Raw genomic sequence first — 25,296 nt, forward strand, 5'->3', positions numbered from 1 at the left:
ACAAATTGGGCTAATTTTATAAATGTTTCATTTTTTCATGTGTAAAGATTCTTTAAGACAGGAATAACAAAAACAAGATGTCCTTATGATTTTTTCGATTAATTTTAAATCACAACTTGACAAAAGTTAAAAGTGTATATCCTACTTTTAGAGCTTTGCAAAGCCTTGACGAGCCCAGCTGTCATAACATGAATGTGGAATGTTTTCCCTGCATGTTACTTAAAAATACATACCCTCATTTAATATGAATTTAAAATCAGTAAAATAATATTATTTAAAGGATCTATTTCATATCCAAAAAGAGAAACTTCTTAAAACTTGTCCCCCTAAAATAGTGTGCAGCCATGTAAAGGTCAGGAGCCTGGGAATGAGAAGGGATTCGAATCCTGGACTTACCAATAACTTTATTACTTTTGACAAATCATTACCTCTGTGACCATCAGTTTCCTTTTCTGAAACACAAAGGAGTTTGTTATAGGTGACATCTCAGGTTCCTTTAAGTTCTTATTAGACAACGAAAGAAAATATTTGTGCCTACTTGTGTCTCGATACACATTGAATTTTTTTTAAGGAGTTGATAAATTTTAATGCGATTTTAGTTAGCTTTCATTATGGACAAGTTTATTCAAAGAAACACTGCTAAATGTATTAATTCTCTCCTGCAAAAGACATTGTAAGAATGCTATTATGTTTATTTGCTTTTAATTATCATCTTTAGATTCTTATATGTCACATTTCACTTTAACATCACATATTCAAACAAAATACAATCTTTAAATGGAAGCTGACAATTTATTTCCCTGGAGAATTTGAAGAGTACAATAACATTTGACTGATTGAACTTTATTTAGTAAGAATTCTTAGCAAAACTCCCTTCCAGGCACACCCACACAGTACTTCTTTATTTTCTGTGAGCTACAAATCTTTGACTCTCAAAGACAACTCCAATCTAAAAGTACAAGACAACACTGCTTATCAATTATTTATGCTGCACAGAACATATTTTTAAACTATAGAAGTATCACTATCATTTCACAACAGAAAAGGGATTTGAATACAAAAATATAGAAAGTACATCACAGAAATAAGGAATAGCCCTTCTCAAAAGCTTGTTGCTAACCTTATGAAATATATTTTCTTTTCCTTTTATTTTAAGACAGGGTCCCACTGTCACGCAGGCTGGAGTGTACTGGTGCAATCTTGGTTCACTGCAACTTCCGCCTCCCAGGCTCAAGCAATCCTCCCACCCCAGCCTCCTGAGTAGCTGGGACCACAGATGCACGCCACCATGCCCAGCTAATTTTTTGTATTTTTGGTAGAGATGCGGTCTCATGATGTTGCCCAGACTGATCTCAAACTCCTGAGCTCAAGGGATCCACCTGCCTCAGTCTCCCAATATGCTGGGATTACAGACATGAGCCACTGCACTGGTCCTATATTTTCTATCTAAAAGATTTTCCTTATTTTAGCCAGGCACAGTGGCTCACATCTGTAATCACAGCACTTTGGAAAGCCAAGGCAGGCGGATCATGAGGTCAGGAGTTCGAGACCAGCCTGACCAACATGGAAAACCCCGTCTCTACTAAAATATAAAATTAGCCGGATATGGTGGCATGCGCCTGTAATTCCAGCTACTCAGGAGGCTGAGGCAGGAGAATCGCTTGAACCAGGGAGGCGGAGGTTGCAGTGGGCCGAGATCATGCCACTGCACTACAGCCTGGACGACAGAGTGAGACTCTGTCTCAAAAAAAGATTTTCCTTATCATTTCAACATAGATCTAATCTATGATACTTCAAATCTTTTTTTTCTTTCTTTCTNAGGCGCCTGCCACCACACCTGGCTAATTTTTTTGTATTTTTAGTAGAGAGGGGGTTTAACTGTGTTAGACAGGATGGTCTCGATTTCCTGACCTCGTGATCCGCCCGCCTCAGCCTCCCAAAGTGCTGGATTACAGGCGTGAGCCACCGCGCCCAGCTCACAATCTTTTAAATTGTTCATTCATTAACTCAACAAATATTTATCAAGCATCTGTTCTACTACAGGAGACACTAGAAATTCAGCAAAGATCAAGAACATGTGCTGCCCTTTTAGAACTTACATTCTAAGGACAGAAAGATGAAAAATCGAGTAACAAACAAGGACAGCATCAAATGATCATAAGTGCTATTCTAATAATTAAAACCGGCAGGTCAATGTAGAGAAAGACATTTTAAACTTTAAATCATTTCTTCAAAAGCATAAATCCCTCAGTATTCCATGGAAAAACAATATACATATTCAAATTGAACTATGAAAATTTACCAAAAGCAGACAAATTTCCCAATGGAGGAAAAAACACTTTAATCATCTTTCAAAGGGCAATAACAGAATTAAAAGCTTGGATATGCAATTCAGTCATGTTTTTCTAAGTTATTTTACATAATTGTGGCAGACTTAAAATGGGAACAATATCTTACAGACAAGAAGTCTGTGTTCCCTTCTCTTAAATCTGGGCTAGCCTGGAACTCCTCTGACCAGTAGTGTATAGTGAAAGTGATGCTATGCCAGATTCTAAGCTAGCCTTTGAGAGGGCTGCCAGCTCCTGCTTTGGTCTCTTGGAGCTGCCACATGAGAAGTCCAACTACTCAGCTAAAGAAACCACACAGAAGATCTCAAACTACACTAAGAGAAGCCCAGTTGAGCCAAGCCTCCAGTTACCCTAAGGCACAAGGTGAATGAATAAAGACAAGATGGACCCTCCAGACCAGACCTGTTATCAGCTAAACACCTCCAAGTGATCCTATTTACCATATGGAACAGAATCAACAGGCCAAGTTGTGTCTGAATTCCTAATCCAAAAATCATGACATCTAATAAAGTAGTTATTTTAAGCCACCAAATTTTGAAATAGAAAATCAAACTGTGTGAAAATACAGTTTTGGCCAGACGCAGTGGCTCACGCCTGTTATCCTAACATTTTGGGAGGCTGAAGCAGGAGGATCACTTGAGCTTAAGAGTTCAAGACCAGCCTGGGCAACATAGTGAGACCTCATCTCTATTATATTTTTTGATATTTATATATTTTTTAATTAAAAATACATTTTTTACATTGTAACCCAGTACCCTGTACATATAACTGAAACAATGATTCACGGAGCAATACTTACCTCTTATATACTCAATGCACAATATTTTTTATTCTATTTCTCATTTATAAAATGCCATTTGTTCAATACTCAAAAAGGCTCATGAAGTAGTTTGGAAAACATTTTAGTCTATACAACTCACTTCACAGGTGCATTCACAAATCCAGACAGAAACCTTAATAGGACCCAGGTGTCCATATCCCTAATTCAAAGCTCTTTTCCTTACACCATGCTAAAAGCCAATAGGTATTATAGTTTGTAACCAGAAGTTCTTCACAAACTCATATACACATCTCAGAACTGAGTGAAAGCTTAAAAAGCTTCATGGAAGTCATGTAGCAATTAGAAATAGCTAAGAGGAACTGAGACTTTTCCTATTTTAATTTTTTTTTTTTTTTGAGACAGAGTCTTGCTTTATCACCCAGGCTGGAGTGCAGTGGCGCAATCTCGGCTCATTGCAACTTCCACCTTCCAAGTTCAAGCGATTCTCCTGACTCAGCCTCCTGAGTAGCCAACGTGGGCAGAGCACTTGAGGCCAGGAGTTCCAGACCAGCCTGGGTGACATGACAAAACCCCATCTCTACAAAAAATACAAAAATTAGTCGGGCGTGGTGATACAAGCCTGTGGTCTCAGCTACTTGGGAGGCTGCAGTGGGAAGATGTCTTGAGCCCAGAGGCGAATGTTACAGTGAGCTAAGATCGTTTAACTGCACTACAGCCTCTGCAACCGAGTAAAACCCCATCTCAAAAAATAGTACTAATAAATTGTTCTTAACTAGAACATTTTAATTAAACACAGGCAAAATTGGTTTGTCTAAAGTTTTGATTAGAAAATACAATCTACTGGCCGGGCGTGGTGGCTCATGCCTGTAATCCCAGCACTTTGGGAGGCCGAGGTAGGCAGATCACCTGAGGCTGGGAGTTCGAGACCAGCCTGGCCAACACAGTGAAACTCCGCCTCTACTAAAAATACAAAAATTCACTGGGTGTGGTGGCGCAGGCCTGTAATCCCAGCAACTTGGGAGGCTAAGTCAAGAGAATCACTTGAACCCAGGAGGTAGAGGTGTACCCAGGAGGCCACTGCACTCCCATCTGGGGCAACAGAGTGACTCTGTCTCAAAAAAAAAACAAGAAAAAATAAAATAGAATCTACTAAAAATTCTAGTTCAATGAGTTAATCCATTTGCAAACCATACCACTAAGTAGATCCCACAAGAAAATAATTATTTTGGGGGGGGATAAAAATACATATGCATAAATAAGAAAACTTGAGAGACACAAGTCTAGACAAGATTATAAAACACAATTGACAATTGCCACAGAATTTCTTTAAACAGTGTGCTTAACTAGCACATACAGAATTTACTTTGACAACTTCTCAATTTCTATCTTCATACATAATATACACAGCAAGACACATGAGTCAGAGGTCCTGAATGTGAGATGAATGTTTACTACTTAGGGACTCTTAACCTCTTTGGGTCTGTTTCCTCAGCTAAAAACAGATTGCCTGGTTGTCTTCTTGTGAAGACCAGTAAGAAAATGTAAGTGAAAGTACTTGACATTTTCTTCAAATATGTTATTCTTATCTTTAAAAAAATTACATTAAATTTTTTTTTTAAAAAGCTCCCCAGTAAATTGATGCTTCATTTCTTGTTCCAGAGCCTAGAGCAATGGTAACTTATAAGACTCAGGATCAAATCTCACCTTGGATACTTAGTAGCTATAATTTACTATGTTACCTTACTGATACCACCCAGCCTCTCTGAGTTTTAATACCCTAAAATGTACAACCCAAATATTACACTCTGATTTTAAGTACCTCATCAAGCACTAACAATCTAAAAAGTCTAAAATATATTCAGAGTTTTCAAAAATCACAAGAAACCGTGAACCACCATTTCAAAGCCACATCTGGCTGATACTGAAATCTGCTGCTGCTTCACACCCCAACTCCATGTCTTGCAGGAAATCTCAGCTCTTGGAGGGAACATTTCCAAATCTACCTGTGAATTTGCACTCTTAGGCATCTTCTCCCTCCGCTGCTCCTATCCCAACTCCCACCTGCATTCCCAAGCAGTCTTTGGAAATAGTAGTTTCTCAAAGGGAAAGGCTGAGAGAGGCTGCTTTAACCTGTTTCATGAGAGTAAAGAATCAACATGTTGGCCAACAAAGAAAACATTTAAAGATCTCTGAGTTTGACTTGGTACCTACAAGAAACTAACATTTCTTCTCAGGAATGTAGTTTATTGAAACTTCACAGAGAACTGAGGTCAAAGGTCTCTGATGTGGTGTTTTTTCACATTGAAAAATGTAGGAATGCTGCACAAATATGGGGGAGACAGTGCTAAAGAAGAGATTCTTGTCTTCCAGAGGAAACTAGGCAAAGATAAGAATCTATGAGTGTAAGTCTAGAAATGTATATATTTCTCTACAGAACACGCTTAGGATATTCAAACACAGAGATGAATACACCTAAGGAAGTCAATGTATTATGTAGAGAAGAACATACCCCCCCCCCCCCCAAAAAAAAGGACAAATTTTTCCTTTTTTAAAAAAAAATATTATTTTTTTTAAGATGGAGTCTCACTCTGTCGCCCAGACTTTGGTGCAGTGAAGCGATCTGGGCTCACTGCAACCTCTGCCTCCCAGGTTCAAGCAATTCTCCTGCCTCGGCTTCCCGAGTAACTGGGACTACAGGTGCCCACCACCATGCCCGGCTAATTTTTGTATTTTTAGTAGAGACAGGGTTTCACTATGTTGGCCAGGCTGGTTTCGAACTCCTGACCTCAAGTGATCTGCCTGCCTTGGCCTCCCAAACTGCTGGGATTATAGGCACGAGCCAACATACCCAGCCTAAAATACTATTTTTAGTAAACATTTTATACTATGTACTAAATTTAATAATGTAACCAAGTTTTATTATAATATCTCAAAGCTAAACAATCAAATTTAATACATTTGAAGGAACAAGCACTTAAGAAAAACAAGACAAAGTAGAATTTCATCACTATATTTTATATGCATCAACATGCTATCCCATGATAAAATGTAGTATAATCAATTCATCCTGAGTGGGTGAGAACAGATATAGCCAGCAGCATAAATCTGCATCGCTTCTATAGCTTAATGGCTTCAGTCTTCAACAAAACTAAGAACTAAAAATGATAACTAAGGTCTCAGCTGGGCTGAGAAAAAACTATTTTAAAAAATTCTATTTTAGGAGAAGACTTCCTCAGTCAAGCCTATAAAACAACAAACTGTTTAAATCTCTATGTGGTTAAGTTCAAAGACAAACATGAGAACTGTTTATTTTTAAAGGAAATAATTTTCTTGTATTTCAATTTGTTTCCTCAAAAACTTAGATAGTTTTTCAGACTGCCGTTCTAGGGCTGAGAAGGAAACACTTTCTTTTGCTATAACAAGATTAAAGGAATTTGAGAAAACCTAAGACATCTGAATTTGATTTTTTTGCCCTATTTTGTTTTCAAGGGACCCCTCCTGGATAAGTCAATAGAGACAAACTTCTTTAAAAAAAATTTTGTGGTATTATGGATTCGTTTCACAGTACGTTATGTTACACCGTACATTATGAAATTCTGAACAGTATTACTGACCTTCCATGCTTGTGCAGTTCTAATTACACTGCAAACAGCCTTACTAATTAAGGGCTTGCTAACCCAGAGAAAAGAGATTCATCATTCTTTTTTTTTTTTTTTTTTTTTTTTTAGAGACGGGGCTGGAGTGCAGTGGCCAGATCTCAGCTCACTGCAAGCTCCGCCTCAGCCTCCGGAGCAGCTGGGACTACAGGCGCCCGCCATCTCGCCCGGCTAGATTTTTGTATTTTTAGTAGAGACGGGGTTTCACCATGTTAGCCAGGATGGTCTCGATCTCCTGACCTCGTGATCCGCCCATCTCGGCCTCCCAAAGTGCTGGGATTACAGGCTTCAGCCACCGCGCCCGGCCGAGATTCATCATTCTGACAGGTCACTGGGATCTTCTTTGTACATTCTCTCTTTCAGAAACTCTACTCCTCCCCCAAATAAGCAATTCTACTATATTAAAAGAAGAAAGAATGAGTGAAGACATCAACCACATGGCCTTAAGAAAATGTTACTGTTGGTCGGGCACAGTGGCTCACGCCTGTAATCCCAACACTTTGGGATGCCAAGGCGGGTGGATCATGAGGTCAGGAGATCGAGACTATCCTGGCTACCCCGGTAAAACCCTGTCTCTACTAAATATACGAAAAATTAGCTGGGTGTGGTGGCAGGTGCCTGTAGTCCCACCTACTCAGAGGCTGAGGCAGGAGAATCGCTTAAACCCGGAAGGCAGAGGTTATTACAGTGAGCCGAGATCACGCCACTGCACTCCAGCCTGGGTGACAGAGCAAGACTCATCTCAAAAAAAAAAAAAAAGAAAATGTTTATGTAGGAGAAGTGTATTTATTCTGAGAGAATTTTCCCCATAGACAAATATAAGAAATGACTATTATAATCGAGCTGACTATGGTCACAGAAAGAACAGAAACGCAATCTGGGGCCAGGCGAGGTGGCTCATGCCTGTAATCCCAGAACTTTGGGAGGCCAAGGCAGGCAGATCACTTGAGGTCAGGAGTTCAAGACCAGCCTGGCCAACATGGTGAAACCTAAAAACACAAAAATACAAAAATGAGCTGGGCATGGTGGCGCATGATTGTAATCCCAGTTACTCGGGAGGCTGAGGAAGGAGAACAGTTTGAACCCGGGAGGTAGAGGTTGCAGTGAGGTGAGATCACACCCCTGCACTCCAGCCTGGGCGACTGAGCAAGACTCTGTCTCACAAAAAAAAAAAAAAAAAAAAAAAAAAAAAAAAAAAAATGCAATCGGGAGTACATTTCTTATCCTTTAGTAGCACGTTGATTTTGCATACAAGCTCACTCCATTTAACAAAAAAATGAAAGGCCAAAGAACCATGAAGTATTTTCAGGTAATAGTTCTCTCCATCAACTCCCATTATTGGTAAGAATTTACAGGCAATACATGAATCCATTTTGCACCATTAAACGCTACAAGCAGCCGGGCACAGTGGCTCACACCTGTAATCCCAGCACTTTGGGAGGCCAAGGTGGGCGGATCACGAGGTCTGGAATTCGAGACTAGCCTGGCCAACATGGTGAAACCCCGTCTCTACTAAAAATACAAAATTTAGCCGGGGGTGGTAGCGGGCACCTGTAATCCCAGGTACTCAGGAGGCTGAGGCAGGAGAATCACTTGAAACCGTAAGGCGGAGGTTGCAGCGAGCCAAGATAGCACCACTATACTCCAGCCTGGTCAACAAGAGTGAAACTCTGTCTAAAAAAAAAAACAAAAAAAATATTTAAAGGGTTAAGAGGCCAGACATGCAGCTCATGCTTGTAATCCTACCACTTTAGGAGGCCAAGGCAGTAGGGCTGCCTGAGTTCAGGAGTTCAAGACCAGTCTGGGCAATAGAGTGAGACCCTGTTTCTACAAAAAATAAAAAAATTTTTTTTAATTAGTTTGGCACAGTGGTGCATCCCTGTAGTTCCAGCTACTCTGGAGGCTGAGATAGGAGGATCGCTTGAGCCTGGGAGGTCGAAGCTGTAGTGAGCCATGATTGTACCACTGCACTCCAGCCTAGGCGACACAGCAAGACCCCCTCATCTCAAAAAAACAAAACAAACAAAAAACAAAAAACAAAAAAAAAGTTAAGAATTCCCTGATTCTGCCAGGCATGGTGGCTCACACCTATAATCCCAGCACTTTGGGAGGCGGAGGGGGAAGATTGCTTGAGGCCAGGAGTTCAAGGCAGGCATGGGCAAGACCAGCATGGGCACCATAGTGAAACCCTGTCTCTACAAAGAAAAAACAATTAATTAAAATTTTAAAATAAATAGGCCAGGCATGGTGGCTCACGCCTGTAATCCCAGCATTTTGGGAGGCTGAGGCAGGCAGATCACAAGGTCAGGAGATCGAGACCATACTGGCTAACATAGTGAAACCCCGTCTCTACTAAAAATACAAAAATATATATATATATATTTAGCCAGGTGTGGTGGTGTGCACTTGTAGTCCCAGCTACTCGGGAGGCTGAGGCAGGAGAATTGTTTGAACCCGGGAGGTGAAGGTTGCAGTGAGCCAAGATCATGCCACTGAACTCCAGCCTGGACGGCAGAGCGAGACTTCATCTCAAAAAAATAAATAAATAGGAATTCATTGATTCAACAGAAATTCAGAGCCTGTTATATTGCAATGAAGTGATCAATTATGAGGAACTAAGAGTTATTCAACTAGTTTCCCAACTTCAAGTAGCAATAGGTGAGATAAAACATGCACATACTATACACTGCAATAATGCAAAGTATAAAGTACAAACAGTCAGAGGAGAAGCCATTTCTAGGTTTGGTGAGTAGAAAAGTTTTATAGAGAAGAGATAATTTGGCTAGACCTTAAAGACTGAGGTTGTTGGGTTTCTTGGAAGGGGAGAAGAGGAAGATTGTTTTAATCAATAATGTACATGCTAAAATGGATTTTTCTCTTGCTGAGGGAATGACACTACCTCCCTCACTTTACAAGGTCCTGTCCAAGTTGTTGATTACAGTGTACCCCTCAACACCCATCCATTTCCCCCCCATATACAAACAATGCCTACACTCACTGGCTCCCCATATATACTAGTACTACCTACACACACACACACACCCCACCTGCATGCATGCACACAACAGACAGGCAGACAGTGAGAATGTATCCAAGGCCATCCCAAATCTCCACCTCTGATACAGTGATTGTAATGCAGGACAGGTAAGCCCCAGAACTGGGGCTTAGCCCAGGACGGTGCTTGGCTTCATCCAGGAAAAAATTCAAGGGTCGGCCAGTGGTGTGTTAGCAACTTTTATTGAATCAGCAGCATAAAGCATCGGCAAAGGTATTGCCCCTTGCAGAGCAGGGCTACCCCATAGGCAGTATGCCCAGAATAGCAGCTCAGAAGCAGTTCTGTGGTCATATTTATACTCAATTTTAATTATATACAAGTTAAGAGGCAGATTATGCAGAAATTTCTAGGAAAAGGGTGGTAACTTCCAGGACATTGTCATGGAAAGGGATGCTAACTTCCAGGTGTTGCCATGGCAATGGTAAACTGACATGGCACATTAGTGGACGTGACTTACAGAAAGCTGCTTCCAATCTGTCCCTGTTTTAGCTAGCCCTCAATTTGGTCCAGTGTCTGAGCCCCACCTCCAGAGTTGAGTCCCACCTCCTACCTCAACTGGTTCAAGGTAGTGTGTAACACAGGCAGAACCAAATTTCTCTCACAACTCATACAAGGATATAGAAAAACTCTCTTACTTTGGACTCATGAGATTTTGGCTTGGAGTTGAGAACTGCCATCTTGTTACACTGAAATGGCCTATGTAAGAGATAAATTGAATCTAAAGGACAACAGAGACAAGCAGTGAACTCCTAGATTGAGTCATATTTAGATGGACTTTAGGCTGGGTGTGGTGGCTCACACCTGTAATCCCAGCACAATGGGAGGCCAAGGCAGGCAGATCACCTGAGGTCAGGTGTTTGAGACCAGCCTGGCCAACATTGTGAAACCTAGTCTGTACTAAAAATACAAAAATTAGCTGGGCGTGGTGGTGCATGCCTGTAATCCCAGCTACTCGGGAGGCTGAGGCAGGAGAATTGCTTGAACCCAGGAGGCAGAGGTTGCAGTGAGCTGAGATCGTGCCACTGCACTCCAGCCTGGGTGACAGAGCAAGACTTGAGTCAACTGAGTCTCTCAGAGACTTTGAAATGGTTCTAAGTATGAACCAAAGTCTAGTCTAAGCATGTAGAAGGCAAGTAGCCAAGTGACTACTTCGATATAATTTCTGATAATCCCTAATTCAGTGAGTGACCAATGATCACACAAGCTACCTTGACATCTGCAATCCTGTTTGCAGGTAACATAGCAAAATAGTAGGACTCGCTACTAACCATGTGGCTTGCTGACAAAATAGTGAGACTGTGTTAATACAGTAAGGAAACTGTTGTGCCTGCAGAAGGCAAGAATTTCTTACATAATTGCTATACATATATATCTTCTAAATTGTAAAGAAAATACTAAAGTCAGCACGCATGCAATGAAAGTAAAAATGCAAATAGAAATTCAGATGTTCTTATATCAAAGGCTAATCACACTGCTTCTAGATCTGAAGTTTATGAACTAAATTTTTAAAGAAATGGTATGAAACCAAAAGTACAAATGATATCAGAAATAATACACATAAATGAGAGCAACAACTCTAAATCTGCTTTGAAAAATCATCAGAATGTATCTTCTTCAAGCAGTATGTGAAACTTCAGTTTGTGAGACCATTTCGTAAAATAGCCTTCCAAATCTTCAAGTTCAAACGTTGAAGAGAAGTCTGTCTTTTCTGTTACTACTGGAGAGAAAGAAAAGCCCTAATAACTCAGTGATATCAACTGTACTGGTATTATGGTAGAGCTAGCCACAAAGTATCTTCGAAATGAGCATCTACTTAGTATCACAGAAGTGCAGAACAGTGACTAGAGAAAAAAATCTAGGAACTGACTCTGATGCGAAATTATTGTTCCTGCATAGTAGCCAAATTTTAAAAGTAAACTATAAATAAGTAACAAGAGTCCACAATCCCTTTCTTAAATCCTTGGGGCAGGGTATGTTTTGGAATTCAGAATTTTATGGATTTTAGGAAGGTAACACAGCACTATATGTTTTGTAGAACACCCAGGAGGAATTCATGTGGCATGTCATTAACAGTCTAATAGTTCCATAGCAAAGCATATACATTTGTCAGACAAATAAATACTACTGACACCTTTACATCAGTTTAAATTTTGCTGCTAAATTAATTCATCTCAAACTTTTTAAAAAACTTCCAGCTTCCAGAGCTTTGGGATTTCAGAAATACAGATTAAAAGATTATAGCCTATAATAAAGTCATAATAATTATTTTACCAAGTTTCAGATGTATTTGGTATCCCAGAGGTCTATTCTGTAAAGGTGATACTTAGCCACTCAGCACTTGGCCACTTATATATTCAGCGTACTTCAAGTTTCTCCGGCTTAAAAGCAAGAGTCCTAATATGTTCAGTGTAGAAACAATGGAAAATACAAGATTCTTTTTTAAACCTCCTAATTCTTCCACCTAAAGATGCTCACTATTAAATTTGGAGTGTCTAAATTTTCACATTCTTTCTATAATAGATACATAAATATAATTAGCAAGAAAATCTCTGTAGTTTTAGTGTATATTTTTGTTTCCATCTTACTAGATACATATAATGCCCTTTCAAGCTGAGAACTGGTCTTTCTGAAATTTTGGTAAATTCTCAGCCATCAGCTCTTCTAACCTGGCTTCTCCACCATTCACATTATTTCCTCTTTTTGGAACTCCCAGTTAGATGTAAGTTGGTGCCTCTCAATCTATGGAGTTGTGCTGTTGCCCAGGCTGAAGTGCAATGGCACGATCTCGGCTCACCCCAACCTCTGCTTCCCAGGTTCAAGAGATTCTCCTGCCTCAGCCTCCTGAGTAGCTGGGATTATAGGCATGGACCACCATATCCAGCTAATTTTGCTTTTTTTTTTTTTTTTTTTTCTAGTAAAGATGGAGTTTCTCCATGTTGGTCAGGCTGGTCTCAAACTCCCAACCTCAGGTGATCCGCCCGCCTTGGCCTCCCAAAGTGCTGGGATTATAGGCATGAGCCACCGCACCCAGCTCATACTTGTTAATTCCTATTTATTTCTGTGTGATACATCTGGGTACTTTCTTCCAATTCATTACGTTTCCCTTCAAATTTTTCTGGTCTAGAGTTTAACTGACCTATGTTTTTTTATTTCAATAATTCCATTTTTTCTTTAATATAGCCATCTATTTCATATCTACGTATTTTTGATTCATGCTTTTTTTATGACCATTATTTCTTTTATCTTTTTTAAGGATCTTTAAAATACTTACAATTGTTTTGAAATTACCCATATTTCCATCAGATTTTTTGTGAATTTATCTCCTAGTAATTGTGTTAATTTTCTAAGTAATGGTCTTCCTCGTGTGTTTATAGGCTCAGACTTTCTCTCTTTTCCCAGGGGTTCTGTGATAGGCCACCAATCTTCCAGAGTCCATGACCTCCAAGCTCGGTGCTCTTGTACTAGGTGATAGTGGGGAAACCACAGTTCCTGACTCTGAGCCATCTGGCAGCTTAGCCACTTCTGTATCTTCACTCCAGGTCCACAGCCTTTTGAAACAACAGCCAAGAGCAGATGTTTTCAGCCTTCTTTCATCCAGTCTCAGCCCAGCTTCAGTTTCATACAGAGTATCTGACCCCAGTTCCCCGACATGTTATTTCTACCAGCTCCTGAACCCAGAGTCTAACTGCATGTTTCTTTTCTGTTCTTGGTCCCTGGAGATGTTTATCTCGTTCTTGAGTATATCTATATCTTTTCCTCTCCTTTTTAAATTTTTAATTGCTGCATTTGCCTCTCAATATCCTTATGAGGTTCGTACTATCACTATACCCATTTTACAGGTGAGAAAAGAGAGGTATGGGGCAAGTAGGCAATCTTCCCAAGAGCACTAGCTAATAAGGATTAAGAGTCAAACCAGACTGCTGATGCCAGAGACCATGCTCTTAACCACTGCCCTATTGGATCCATTCTGACCAGATGGCTCTTTAAAATTTTGATTCTTTTTCCCCCCACCTAACTGTAAACACTTTGTTCACAGGCAAGATATTTTGTTTTCTTTTTTTGAGACAGGGTCTTGCTGTTACCCAGGCTGGAATGTAGTAGTGCCAGTGCCTCAGCTTCCAGAGTGGCTGGGACTACAGGAACCTGCTGCCATGCCTGGCTAAGTTTATTTTTGTAGAGACAGGGCCTCACTATGTTGCCCAGGCCAGTCTAGAACTCCTGGCCTCAAGCAATCCTCCCACTTGGCCTCCCAAAGTGCTGGGATTAAAGGCATGAGCCACTCCATGTGGCCAGGATTTTAAATGATGGAAGTAAAGCAAAGACACATTCCAGGTAAAAAGCAGCACATCAGCCATGTTTTATTTGAGGCTGAATATTCAGTCTAGGCCTATACCCAAAATAAGAAACATAGTCTTCAATGCCCTCGTTTTCCTAAGGCCCTTCCCACTTTCCCTGAGTTTCAAGCACTTCCATGATTGTCCCTGGATACCCAGAACTATCCATGCAGGGCTTTCCTCTGGCTCTCTCTACCACTCTCATGCTGCACTAGTATATATTGCCCAGGAAAGGATCTTATTGAGGCATTCATACTAAGTGTGTCAGGGGACTTTTGTTTTCCATTCTTCCATAGCCCAAAGCCTTAATCTTAAAGGATTAAATTTGTGAATATAAGTAAAAGGCATGCAATATTATCCAAAAATAACCAAATTCTTTCAACAGATTATCATGATGGAAAAAGAAAATGGTAGTCAAGCTCAATTTTAGGCTGCATTATTAAAAGTATAGGGTCTAGAAAAATGAAAGTTATCAGTGCCACTCTATGTAATAAAGATTAATTAAGGCCAGGCGTGGTGGCTCACGCCTGTAATCCCAGCACTTTGGGAAGCCGTAGAATCCTCCTGCCTCAGCCTCCCGTGTAGCTGGGACCACAGGCATATGCCGCCATGTCCAGCTAGTTTTTTTTTTTTTAAGATTCGAGGGTCTCATTTTGTTGCCCAGACTGGTCTTAAACTTCTGGATTCAAGTGAACCTCCCACCTAGGCCTCCGAAAGTGCTGGATTATAGGCATAAGCCACTACGCCCAGCTCCTGGGTTTAATTTTAGAACACAGGGTCCATAATGAGGTAGGAGATAGAGGAAAATAATAAAAGGGGTCCATGGAAGTAAAATAGTTAGGAAGCAATATTTGAGAAAAGCTCAATATTTGCTGATTACAGAACTGTAGTTTGTTTCCTTTTTAGTACTATTAAAAGTCATGATCCTTAATAATCCTTAATTGCTAATGTCAGATGGAGTAATGATGTGGGCTTTCAGGATTCAACGTTTCCTAACATCAACTTCAGAGCTTACAAATATTTGCTGTGATGAATAAGTAGAGCTATGCCTAAAGAAAATTAGGCAGAACTTGAGGCTGAAGGTAAGGACACTGCTTAGGAAGTCAAAACAAAATCTAAGCAAAAGATCAAGTCTAAACGTAAGTTGCAGCAGCAGGAATGGAAAAGGAAAGACATTATAATGTGGAAGTAAAATGAATCAAATATCTAGGTCTCAGACTTTGGAGTAAAAGAGGTTACTGGTGCCATTAACAGATGCAGGAAATATGGAAAAATGCACAGATTCAGGACAACAGAAAATTTAGTTTGGTATATATGACTTCAAAATGTCAGAAAGTCACTCAGAAGCACATATTCAGCAGACAGTTAAAATTAAGGTCTGGGAAGGCCGGGCACGGTGGCTCACACCTGTAATCCCAACACTTTGGGAGGCTGAGGCAGGAGGATTGCTTGAGGTCAGAAGTTCAAGACCAGCCTAGCCAACATGGCAAAATCCCATCTTTACTAAAAATACAAAAATTAGCCTGGCATAGTGGTGCACGCCTGTAATCCCAGCTACTTGGGAGGTGGACACAGCAGAATTGCTTGAATCCAGGAGTTGGAGGTTGCAGTGAGCCAAGATGGTGCCACTGTACTCCAACCTGTGCACCAGAGTGAGACTCCGTCTCAAAAAAATATATTAAATTAAGAGCTGAGAACTGAGAGGCATAGAGATAGAAAGGACACATGTGAGAGTGTCTAATACAAAGCCTGGACCCCCTACATCTCTGCTTCAGTCAGACTATCTGCACTTCCCCAACAGAGGCAGCTCTCTCCCAGTTCTGCCACCAAACAAACTTTCCTAGAAGGCAGATACCCTACTTCACAGATACCCTACAGTCACAGATGACTGGTTAACTCCTAGTCATCTTTAAGAATACTCAAGTGTCATTTTCACAAACCCCACTTATTTCCCACCAAGAGGATGGTACCTGTGCCTTACCTCTTTCTCTATACATATATCCAGTTTTTAACACCACGTCTAGAATAGCATGTACTTGAAAGACAAACTGAAGTTAAAGATTTGGCATGTGCTCAACAAGCCTTGGAAGGCACTGTATCCTCTTAAGAGGCGATCGCTAAAGAAACGAACTTGGAGGAGATTTCCAAAGGAGAGAAAAGAAAACTAAGTTGTCTTAAATATAAGTGATCATCATGGAACACTTTCATCTAGGGAGCAGTTCCCAAAAATGTTTCTCCACTTCTTTCATCACAAAATACCTCATCTGTAACACAGGAATCATTGCTCCTACCTCATGGGTCACTGGGAGGGTTAAAAGAGATAACATATATACAGCACATAATATAACGTCTAGCACTCAAGTAATGTTCCCTTCTTTCCCCTAATCCCACCTGAAAACATGTTAGAGCCTGATTCTTTCTTTGTAAGCAACTGTTATACACTGAAAAGCAACCGAGCCCAGAAAAATAATAGATATTTGAGAAAGGCAGACTAGCCTTGTCAGATGCTCCCTCTAGAACAGATTTCTCAACCTCAACACCTTTGACATATTTGGCCAGATAATTCTTTGTTGTGGGGGTTGTCCTATATAGGATGTTTAGCAGTATCCCTGAATTCCATCCACTAGGTGCCAATAGCTCTCCCTACCAAAAATACCTTTCTAGACCATGCCAAATGTCCCCTGGAGGGCAAAATTTCCCCTGAGGAGAATTACTGTCCCAGAGCTGACCAAATTCTCACAAATCCCTAAATCTCCTAAATATTTTCCCTGACATCTACAAATATATCTCATTATCTGTTCCCACTGATGCTGAACATTAAATTATGCTTAGTCTTTATAACCCATTCTCCTTAACCAAAACTAGTAGCAATCCCGTCAAGCAAGTCATCATAAATTAATTCAGTGTAAATACTCAATGCATTCTCACACTTTGAGTCTGAAAGTCAAACTAATATAATAAAATAATAGCCAATCCTAAAATGTCTCCCCACAAAATTAGAGATTTGTCCCAGTACTCGAGTGTCTAAGCTTTTAACTTCATGTCTACCGGTGGCACTAAGTTCATATTGTATAAAGTGAATTTTGGTTGCCTAAGGAATGCTCTCACCCCAGCCTCACAAAGCACCAGGACTGCAGGTATAAGAAAGGATGCTCAGCTAGTTCTTATTTCTGTTCCTGTACTAATTGTTTTATTTGGACTTCAATATCTTCAATTGTAAAATAGGCATAATTCTTGCCTTCCTTTGATCACAGAACTGTCCAACTGTCCAAGATAATAGGAAAACACAGTGAAAATGGATCAGCATTATATATAATTATTTTTATTAAAGAAAAACCTAAGGAAATCTGAGGGTTGTATGTTTAGTAGGATGGTAGGGAAAAGTTGCATCTGTCTTCCAGTTTGGCGAAGGAGGTGCCTTACAAAGGAAATACTCTAATAAAGGGCAGAGTAGGGAAAGCACATGCCTTGAACTCAGGTAGGTCTGATTCAATAGCCCTTGGTCTTTATTCTGCATAGAGCTTCAATATTTAAAATAAAAATAGAATATCCAGAGGGTTTTTATTTTAAAGTTTATGTTCTTGGTATAAGGTAGACACGCTAACCCTTTGAGGGTAGTAGGAATACATTAAAAGCACTGGCAGGGATTTGTTCACCCTCCAAAGCAGATGAACACACCACCCGGCCCCTAAGTGTTCTTTTCTTTTCAATTGTGATTCCTTCTTTTGGAGGTGAAGAAAAGTGATACAGGAAGAAATGGGATACGTCTTGTATAATCAGGAGTGTCCCAATACTTTTAAATCAGTTTGATATGCCTATTTTAAGATGGAAAAAAAAATCGCTGCCTTTCAACGAACATTTTCAAATCATCAAAGACTGCCTGCTTCACTTTATACTTATTAGGAGGGGATATTTTAACAAATGACTCTTTATAAGTAAAAGTTGCAACATCAATCACATGTGAGGCAGGTGTTAGGGGCAGCACTGTCTCCGTTGCTGCCAAAAAGTGCAAATAAAAAAGAAAAATCAACCTTTCCTATCCATTCATCCAAATTTTGCCCCTGCAAAGCCTCGGAGGGGTCTGGGTCACTGGTAGAGGGTCCTCAAAGGTGCGGGCTTTCAGAATGTGTACGAAAAGGAAGGTCAACGTGCCCTTCCGCAACACTTTCCGAAAAATCCCCAAAAATTCTGACTTCGCCCCAGAATAGAGCAGTTGCCGAGCCTCCTCCCCGCCAAACCCCAGGAAGAGAAGGCGGCTGCGTAAAGACGCTGCTCCGGTCCAGCCCTACGGGGTCGCACCAGTCCAGCTTGGGCTTGCTCGCAGGTGGCGCGGGCAGCCGGCTCGCCCCCCCTCCGCCGGCCACGATTGGCCAAGGGCTGCTGGAGCCGGAGCTGCACCAAACAGACGGCGACTCGGCCAAACTGAGAGAACGTCCGGCAAGGGGTCGCGGCCAAATAGACAGCTCCCCGCGCGGCAGGTCTTGTGGGTTGGCCCCAAGCGGGCAGTGAGAGACACCACCCAGCGCCGGAGCCGCGAAACCCCACGTGGGCCCTGGCTTGCTTGCAGCAGGCGCTGTCACCCTCCTCCCCAAGTCGGGCAGCGCTCACCTCAGCGCTTGCGGCGCCTCCACCTTCAGCTTTTTGGGCTTCGGCTCCTCCTCAGCAGCTGCCATCTTTGCGCTCCCACCCTACTTTGGTTCTACAGCCCACCTCTGCCATACACTCTCTGGCCCCCCCACGTCTTCGTATCACCGCCCTCTCTTCTCCAAATCCCGCCCCTCCAGACTCCGCCCATTCTGTGCCGCTGTCATCCACAATCATTGGCTCTATCCCTCACCACCGACAGCGAATGCCCCGCCCATTCCTGACCCCGCCTCCCCTGCCATTAGGGGACCCCAGACTGAGTTAGGCCGCGGATAACCGCCTGAATCTAGATGGTGAGAAACCCACCATTTTTCTAGGTTCTGGGTGATGTAGAAGATTTAGATACTAAACCTCAAGAGACGTCTTTCCTCTCATTTACAGTCTTCTGGCATATTTAATCTTTCTAATATGATAGAGTCGGTGTCTTTGAAGCTGTTAATCAGGCAATCTCCTGGGCACTCCGGCTGCGGGTCCTCGCGGCCTTCTCAGCTTCCTCAGCTTCGGTCCGGAGAGGACCCGGCGCCGAATCACTGACTGGCACAGGTGTCGGGGTGAGTGTGAGGGGCGGGAAATCTGTGGATTGGGGACAGCTCCAAAACCCGGGAGTAGGCTGAATAGCTGAGGCCCCCGACTCCGATCTGGGCTCTAGGAGCGTCTTTGGTGCCGTGGGCCAGGGCCTCGCTTCCCCCCACTCCCGGCCTTCCGGGCTTTCTCGCCAGCAAGGCCGGAAGGGAGCGGTCCACCTGCAGCCTAGTGTTCTCAGGCGCCTGAGCCCCGGAGGTCGAGCTTCCTGGGTTCCCCTTCTGTAGTGAGCTGGAGTACAGACGCAGGAATCTCAGTCCCAGGTTTCTGCTCTGGAGGACAAAACCCCAAACGGACCTGAGCGGACGTCCTGTTAGTGGGTGGTGCCTGGAAGAGCCTGGAGTGAGGAATGCAGTGAGAAGGGTGTTGCAGTTCTTCAGGAGAGAGTGTTGTGCCCGAAGTCGCGAGACCCCAGTAAGTGACCACCAGAGTCCAGAGTCAAAGCCAAATAGCCGGGGTCGCTTTATTAGGAGTTCGAACCCGGACCTCTCCGCTTTATACAATGGCAGGTAAAGAGAGAGGCCCCGGCTGCTGTTTCAGGGTTTCTTTTATAGCGAGGTACAAACAAGTCACAGAGAAACAGTAGTTACAAGCTTATTATTGGTTAACATTTAAAGTTGAACATTCGGCAGTTTCTGGCTGGTTCCCGCCTTTTTCGCAACCTCAAACGGCTGGGGGTTTTCCAGATAAGTTGTTTGTGTAAGCCGGGGGGCTGGTCACATGCATGTATGTTGCAAACTCAAAGGGCTAGGGGTTTTCTAGATAAGTTGTTTGTGTAAGCCCCGGGGGGTGGTCACATACATGTATGTTTAGAATTTTTCCCTTAGGGGCTTTCTACCTCAAGAGGTAACGGGGGTCTAAACTGAGCAGGTGGCAGTGAGTATGGAAAAGTGACGGGCGATGTGGCTGTTGGTATTTGGTAAATTTGAACCCGAAGCTTACAGCCTTATGTGATTAAGAAGATGGTGTCACTGACAGGAGGAGGAATTTTATGGAGTTTGAGTTTTACCGAATTTGAAACAGTGGTTTACATGGAGATTGTAGAAAGACTTTAAAAAAAAATTGTAAGAATTAAGCCCGAAAGACTTTCAAGGTGAAACCCAAAACAGATGAAGTTTCATAGAAAAGGGTAAGAAGTATTTTTGTTTAGGAGAAAGTTATCAATGACATAAAATGCTGCAATGGCCAGAGGAGGAAGCTGAAATCAGAATAGATTGTTGGATTTTATAATTAGAAAGTCATTGAGCTGTTTGAGAGAGATGTTTTAATAGTAACTGAGGACAGACTGCAAGTGTAGACTAATCCTTCATCATTTGGTGCATGAAGCAAGATTATTGAGAGTGGCAAGGTGGGGGAAAGTTTGGGGTTTGTTTTAAAGAATACATGATATCTATTTGGGGGCAGGAAGCAAGCAACTATTTGAAGATTCAAGAAAAAGTCTTACCTCCCAGAAGAGAAGGAAAGGAATGGGATCAAGTTACAAGTGAAAGGATTAATTTGGGAAAGACAGAGTGACAGTTTCTATTGACACTATAGGAGAAATGACGAATTATCTTAAATTTACGTATCTTGGCTAGGCGCGGTGGCTCACGCCTGTAATCTCAGCACTTTGGGAGGCTGAGGCGGGCAGATCACGATGTCAGGAGTTCGAGACCAGCCTGGCCAACATAGTGAAACCCTGTCTCTACTAAAAATACAAAAATTAGCCAGATGTGGTGGCATGCGCCTGTAGTCCCAGCTACTTGGGAGGTTGAGGCAGGAGAATCCCTTGAACCTGGGAGGCGGAAGTTGCAGTAAGCTGAGACCTCACCACTGCACTCTACCCTGAGCAACAGAGTGAGACTCTGCCTCGGGAAAAAAAAAAAAAAAAACCTTACGTATCTTTAGGAAAGCTCTCTTTGCAACAAGATTAGGTTTTCTTAATCTTATGATTTTTATTTCTAACCATTTAATATAATATATAGCCAGGCACAGTATGGCTCATGCCTGTAATCCCAGCACTTTGGGAGGCTGAGGCAGGTGGATCACGAGGTCAAGAGATTGAGACCATCCTGGCAAACATGGAGAAACCCTGTCACTACTAAAAATACAAAAATTATATGGGCATGGTGGCATGTGCCTGTAGTCCCAGCTACTCAGGAGGCTGAGGCAGGAGAATCGCTTGAACCCAGGAGGCGGAGGTTGTGGTAAGCTGAGATCGCGCCACTGCACTCCAGCCTGGCAACAGAGTGAGACTCCGTCTCAAAAAAACAAACAAAAAAAAAAAAACCAAAAAACAATATACTGTTGGCAGACAGAGTGCAGTGGCTTACACCTGTAATCCTAGCACTTTGGGTGGGTGAGGCAGGAAAATCACTTGAGGCCAGGAGTTGGAGATCAGCCTGGGCAACATAGCGAGACTCCATCTCTACAAAAAATTTAAACATTAGCCAGGCTTGGTGGCGCACGGTTGTAGTCCTGACTACTCAGGAGGCGGAGGCAGAATGAGGCAGAAGGATGACTTGAGCCCAGGAGTTCAAAGTAATGGTGAGCTATGATTGGTCCACTGCACTTCAGCCTGGGCAACAAAGCGAGACCCTAACTCTTAAAAAAAAATACATATATACATACTCTATTGGAGTTCTTTGCAGGCTAAATATTTTTAAGTAGCTCAGTACTATGTCAATTCACGAGTAGCACATGGTATTTACAGAGAAGAGGATTTCTCTCTCCCTTTGGAAATGACCTCTCTCCCATTACACAGAGGAGGAGAGCCATCATCTGCCTGCAGTCAAGTATACAAACCTTCCCTTCAATCTAAAGAGTAGAAAGTGTTCCTTCTCCTTAGAGAAGGCAAACCCTTTCACCTAGTCTCCCAGTAGCATCCTATCCTGCTGTGTCAGGGTCCTCTTTCCATTTTTCCCTCTCTCCTATGTCAGCTTTTCCCCCTCTATTCACACCTTTCCTTTAGCATTTAAATGTATTCTTCCTTCACTTTATGAACTGCTGCATTTATTTTCCTGTCTTTTCATCCTCTTCACAGCTAGACTTCTTGAATCTACTCTACATATCTCTATTTTTTTTTTACACTTCTTGCTGTTTATTTCCCAGCCCACTTACTTCTAGCATTCCACTGAACTACCACCAAAACTACTTTTTTTTTTGTTTTTTTTTGAGACAGAGTCTTGCTCTTGTCACCCAGGCTGAAGTTCAGTGATACAATCTCAGCTCACTGCAACCTCCACCTCCTGAGTTCAAGTGATTCTTCTGCCTCAGCCTCCCAAGTAGCTGGGATTACAGGCGCCTGCCACCACGCCCAGCTAACTTTTGTATTTTTAGTAGAGACAGGGTTTTGCCATGTTGGCCAGGCTGGTCTTGAACTCCTGACCTCATGATCCACCCGCCTCAGCCTCCCAAAGTGCTGGGATTACAGGTGTGAGCCACCACGCCTAGCCCACCAAAACTACTTTTACCAAGATCACCAATGTCCTCTGTGTGTTAAATCATGTAATCTCAAAGCAGATAAAAACCGCTTCTTGTGAGGTGAAAAAAATATATATACTCTTTTTATGTATAGAACACAAATACATTACATAAACAGAATATTCTGTGGTATTAAAATTTTATGGTGATATTAATTAGCTTCAGTTAATTATTCCACATTTTATTCATCAATCATAACATCTGGTACCCCTAAATATATACAACTATAATTTGTCAATTTACAATTAAAAAAGAAAGAATAATAAAAAGTTTTACGGGTTAGGAATTTGATTGGCAGGGTAGTAAGAAGATGGAGTCTAAAAGGGCTCCTTAGCAGGCGTTAAGGAAAAGAAAGTTAAAAAACACTCTTAAATCAACAGGCATTTTCAATTCTTTTTTGTTGAGATGGAGTCTCGCTCTGTCATCCAGGCTAGAGTGCAGTGGCACCATCTCGACTCACTGCAACCTCTGCCTCCTGGGTTCAAGCGATTCTTCTGCCTCAGCCTCCAGAGCAGCTGGGATTACGGGCACCCACCACCACACCCAGCTAATTTTTTTGTATTTTTAGTAGAGATGGGATTTCACCATGTTAGCCAGGCTAGTCTCAAACTTCCAAGCTCAGGTGATCTGCCCACCTCAGCCTCCCAAAGTGCTGGGATTACAGGTGTGAGCCACTGTGCCCAGCTGACATTTTCAATTCTCGTAGCTTAACCTCTTTGTGCCATGTAACAGTATTTACCCTCCATTCTTCTGGAAATACATTAATATACTATAGTTACTAAAAACCACCCTGCTTTTTTTTCTTTTGCCTCTTCAGTCACATCTTGGGCATTCTTTAGGTCCACTTCCTTGACCCATCTGGTACTCAAATGTTGGAGTTCCTGCCATGATTATGCTCTCTTCATACTATGCACATTCTTTTTTTTTGGTTTTTTTTTTTTTTTTTTGAGACAGAGTCTTGCTCTGTTGCCCAGGCTGGAGTGCAGTGGCCGATCTCAGCTCACTGCAAGCTCCGCCTCCCGGGTTTACGCCATTCTCCTGCCTCAGCCTCCCGAGTAGCTGGGACTACAGGCGCCCGCCACCTCGCCCGGCTAGTTTTTTGTATTTTTTTAGTAGAGACGGGGTTTCAACGTGTTAGCCAGGATGGTCTCGATCTCCTGACCTCGTGATCCGCCCGTCTCGGCCTCCCAAAGTGCTGGGATTACAGGCTTGAGCCACCGCGCCTGGCCCTGCACATTCTTTCTTTTGTTTCAATTCTACTTGTGGTTAATTACCATTAACAAAAAATCCTGATTACTTACAATTCTGATTCCAATCTGGCTTCTCTAAAGCACCAGAAGTGTATATATAGTAGTTTTTTGAATATATTTATTTGGGTCAGATATATCCAGAACTGGTCAAATTACACAGGACCAGGCTAAGTGACACATCTCTCTCATCTCCACACACCCCCTCGTCCAAGCCTAAATGTTTTTTAACACAAAACCTAAATGTTTATCTTATCTTTTCACTGTACCCCATCCCCATAGTCAAGACTCTAGTCCAGGCCATCACCACTCATCTCCCAACCGGTGTCACAGTGTTCAGTTACCAGCTATCCAGTTTCCACAGTGTAATTAGTATAATCTTTCTCAAAATGTAAATCGAATTGCATGATTACCAAAAAAAATTATAAAATGACTTTACATTGCACTAAGAATAAAGTCCAAACTCCTTAACAAGTTTAGCATGCTCCATGAACCAATCAGTCTCTGCTTCCCTCCTTCTCCAGTTTCATCTCCCCTCTTCCCTCCAGCTTCCAAATTTGCTAAATTTATGCTGGATTTCTTTGTCTTGTGTTCTCTCTCACTTCTAAGCCTTGTAGATTCCCAAAGCACACTATATTTCCTGTATCATCGTAGGAATTACATCCTACTGTATTAGTTGTCTTCTCTGCTGACCTCTAAATGCTGAGAGTGTAGGAACTCTAATTTTGTTTATTCTTATATACCCAGTGCCTCAAAACTCTGTGTTGAATAAATATGTAGTCAAGATATTGACTGAGAATCAGAAGAGTAGATGCTTTTCTGGTCTCATTCTCTCATATTCAGTATAGGCCCTTCTGTGCCTCTATCCTATCATATATAGAAGGAATACATTTTTGTTTTTAGACACTGACTTCCAAGAATATTTTGCTATTGTAAATGCATTGCTTGTGAATTTCCCAGGGTGATTATAAAATGTTTAGTAAAAAGGATTTATGATGTATTTAAGCTGCAGTCAAAGCTCTGTTGGGTCTGCCTCTGAACACAGTTTCTTCTAGTGTCTTTGAAATAAGCAGGGAGAATTCTGTCTTATGACTCAAAAGCCACTAGGAACGAAAAGATGGTTGTGGTGATAATGAGTATGGAGTTTTCCCAGAAAGTTTATTAAAATAATAATTTAAAATAACTGC

At 41.8% G+C, this 25,296-nt stretch overlaps 2 protein-coding genes across 3 annotated transcripts in view; one reads left to right on the forward strand and one right to left on the reverse strand.

Annotated features, from left to right (window-relative positions):
* Positions 1 to 18,945, reverse strand: part of ADK (adenosine kinase) — a 285,891-nt gene extending 266,946 nt beyond the window's left edge. Inside the window, exon 1 of the mRNA XM_017854550.1 lies at positions 18,783 to 18,945. Within this exon, the coding sequence (XP_017710039.1) occupies positions 18,783 to 18,847 (65 nt within the window). The 5' untranslated portion in view covers positions 18,848 to 18,945. The remainder of the gene's footprint in view (positions 1 to 18,782) is intronic.
* A 116-nt stretch (positions 18,946 to 19,061) lies between these two features.
* AP3M1 (adaptor related protein complex 3 subunit mu 1) overlaps positions 19,062 to 25,296 on the forward strand; it is a 31,031-nt gene continuing 24,796 nt past the window's right edge. The window contains exon 1 of one of the 2 annotated variants that reach the window (XM_017854548.1): positions 19,062 to 19,369. The gene's annotated coding sequence lies outside the window, so the exon portion shown is untranslated. The other variant, XM_017854549.1, reaches the window with a different exon arrangement.

The sequence above is a fragment of the Rhinopithecus bieti genome, unplaced genomic scaffold (genome assembly GCF_001698545.2).
Source record: "Rhinopithecus bieti isolate Rb0 unplaced genomic scaffold, ASM169854v2 scaffold_36008, whole genome shotgun sequence".
In the NCBI taxonomy this organism is placed as follows: domain Eukaryota; kingdom Metazoa; phylum Chordata; class Mammalia; order Primates; family Cercopithecidae; genus Rhinopithecus; species Rhinopithecus bieti.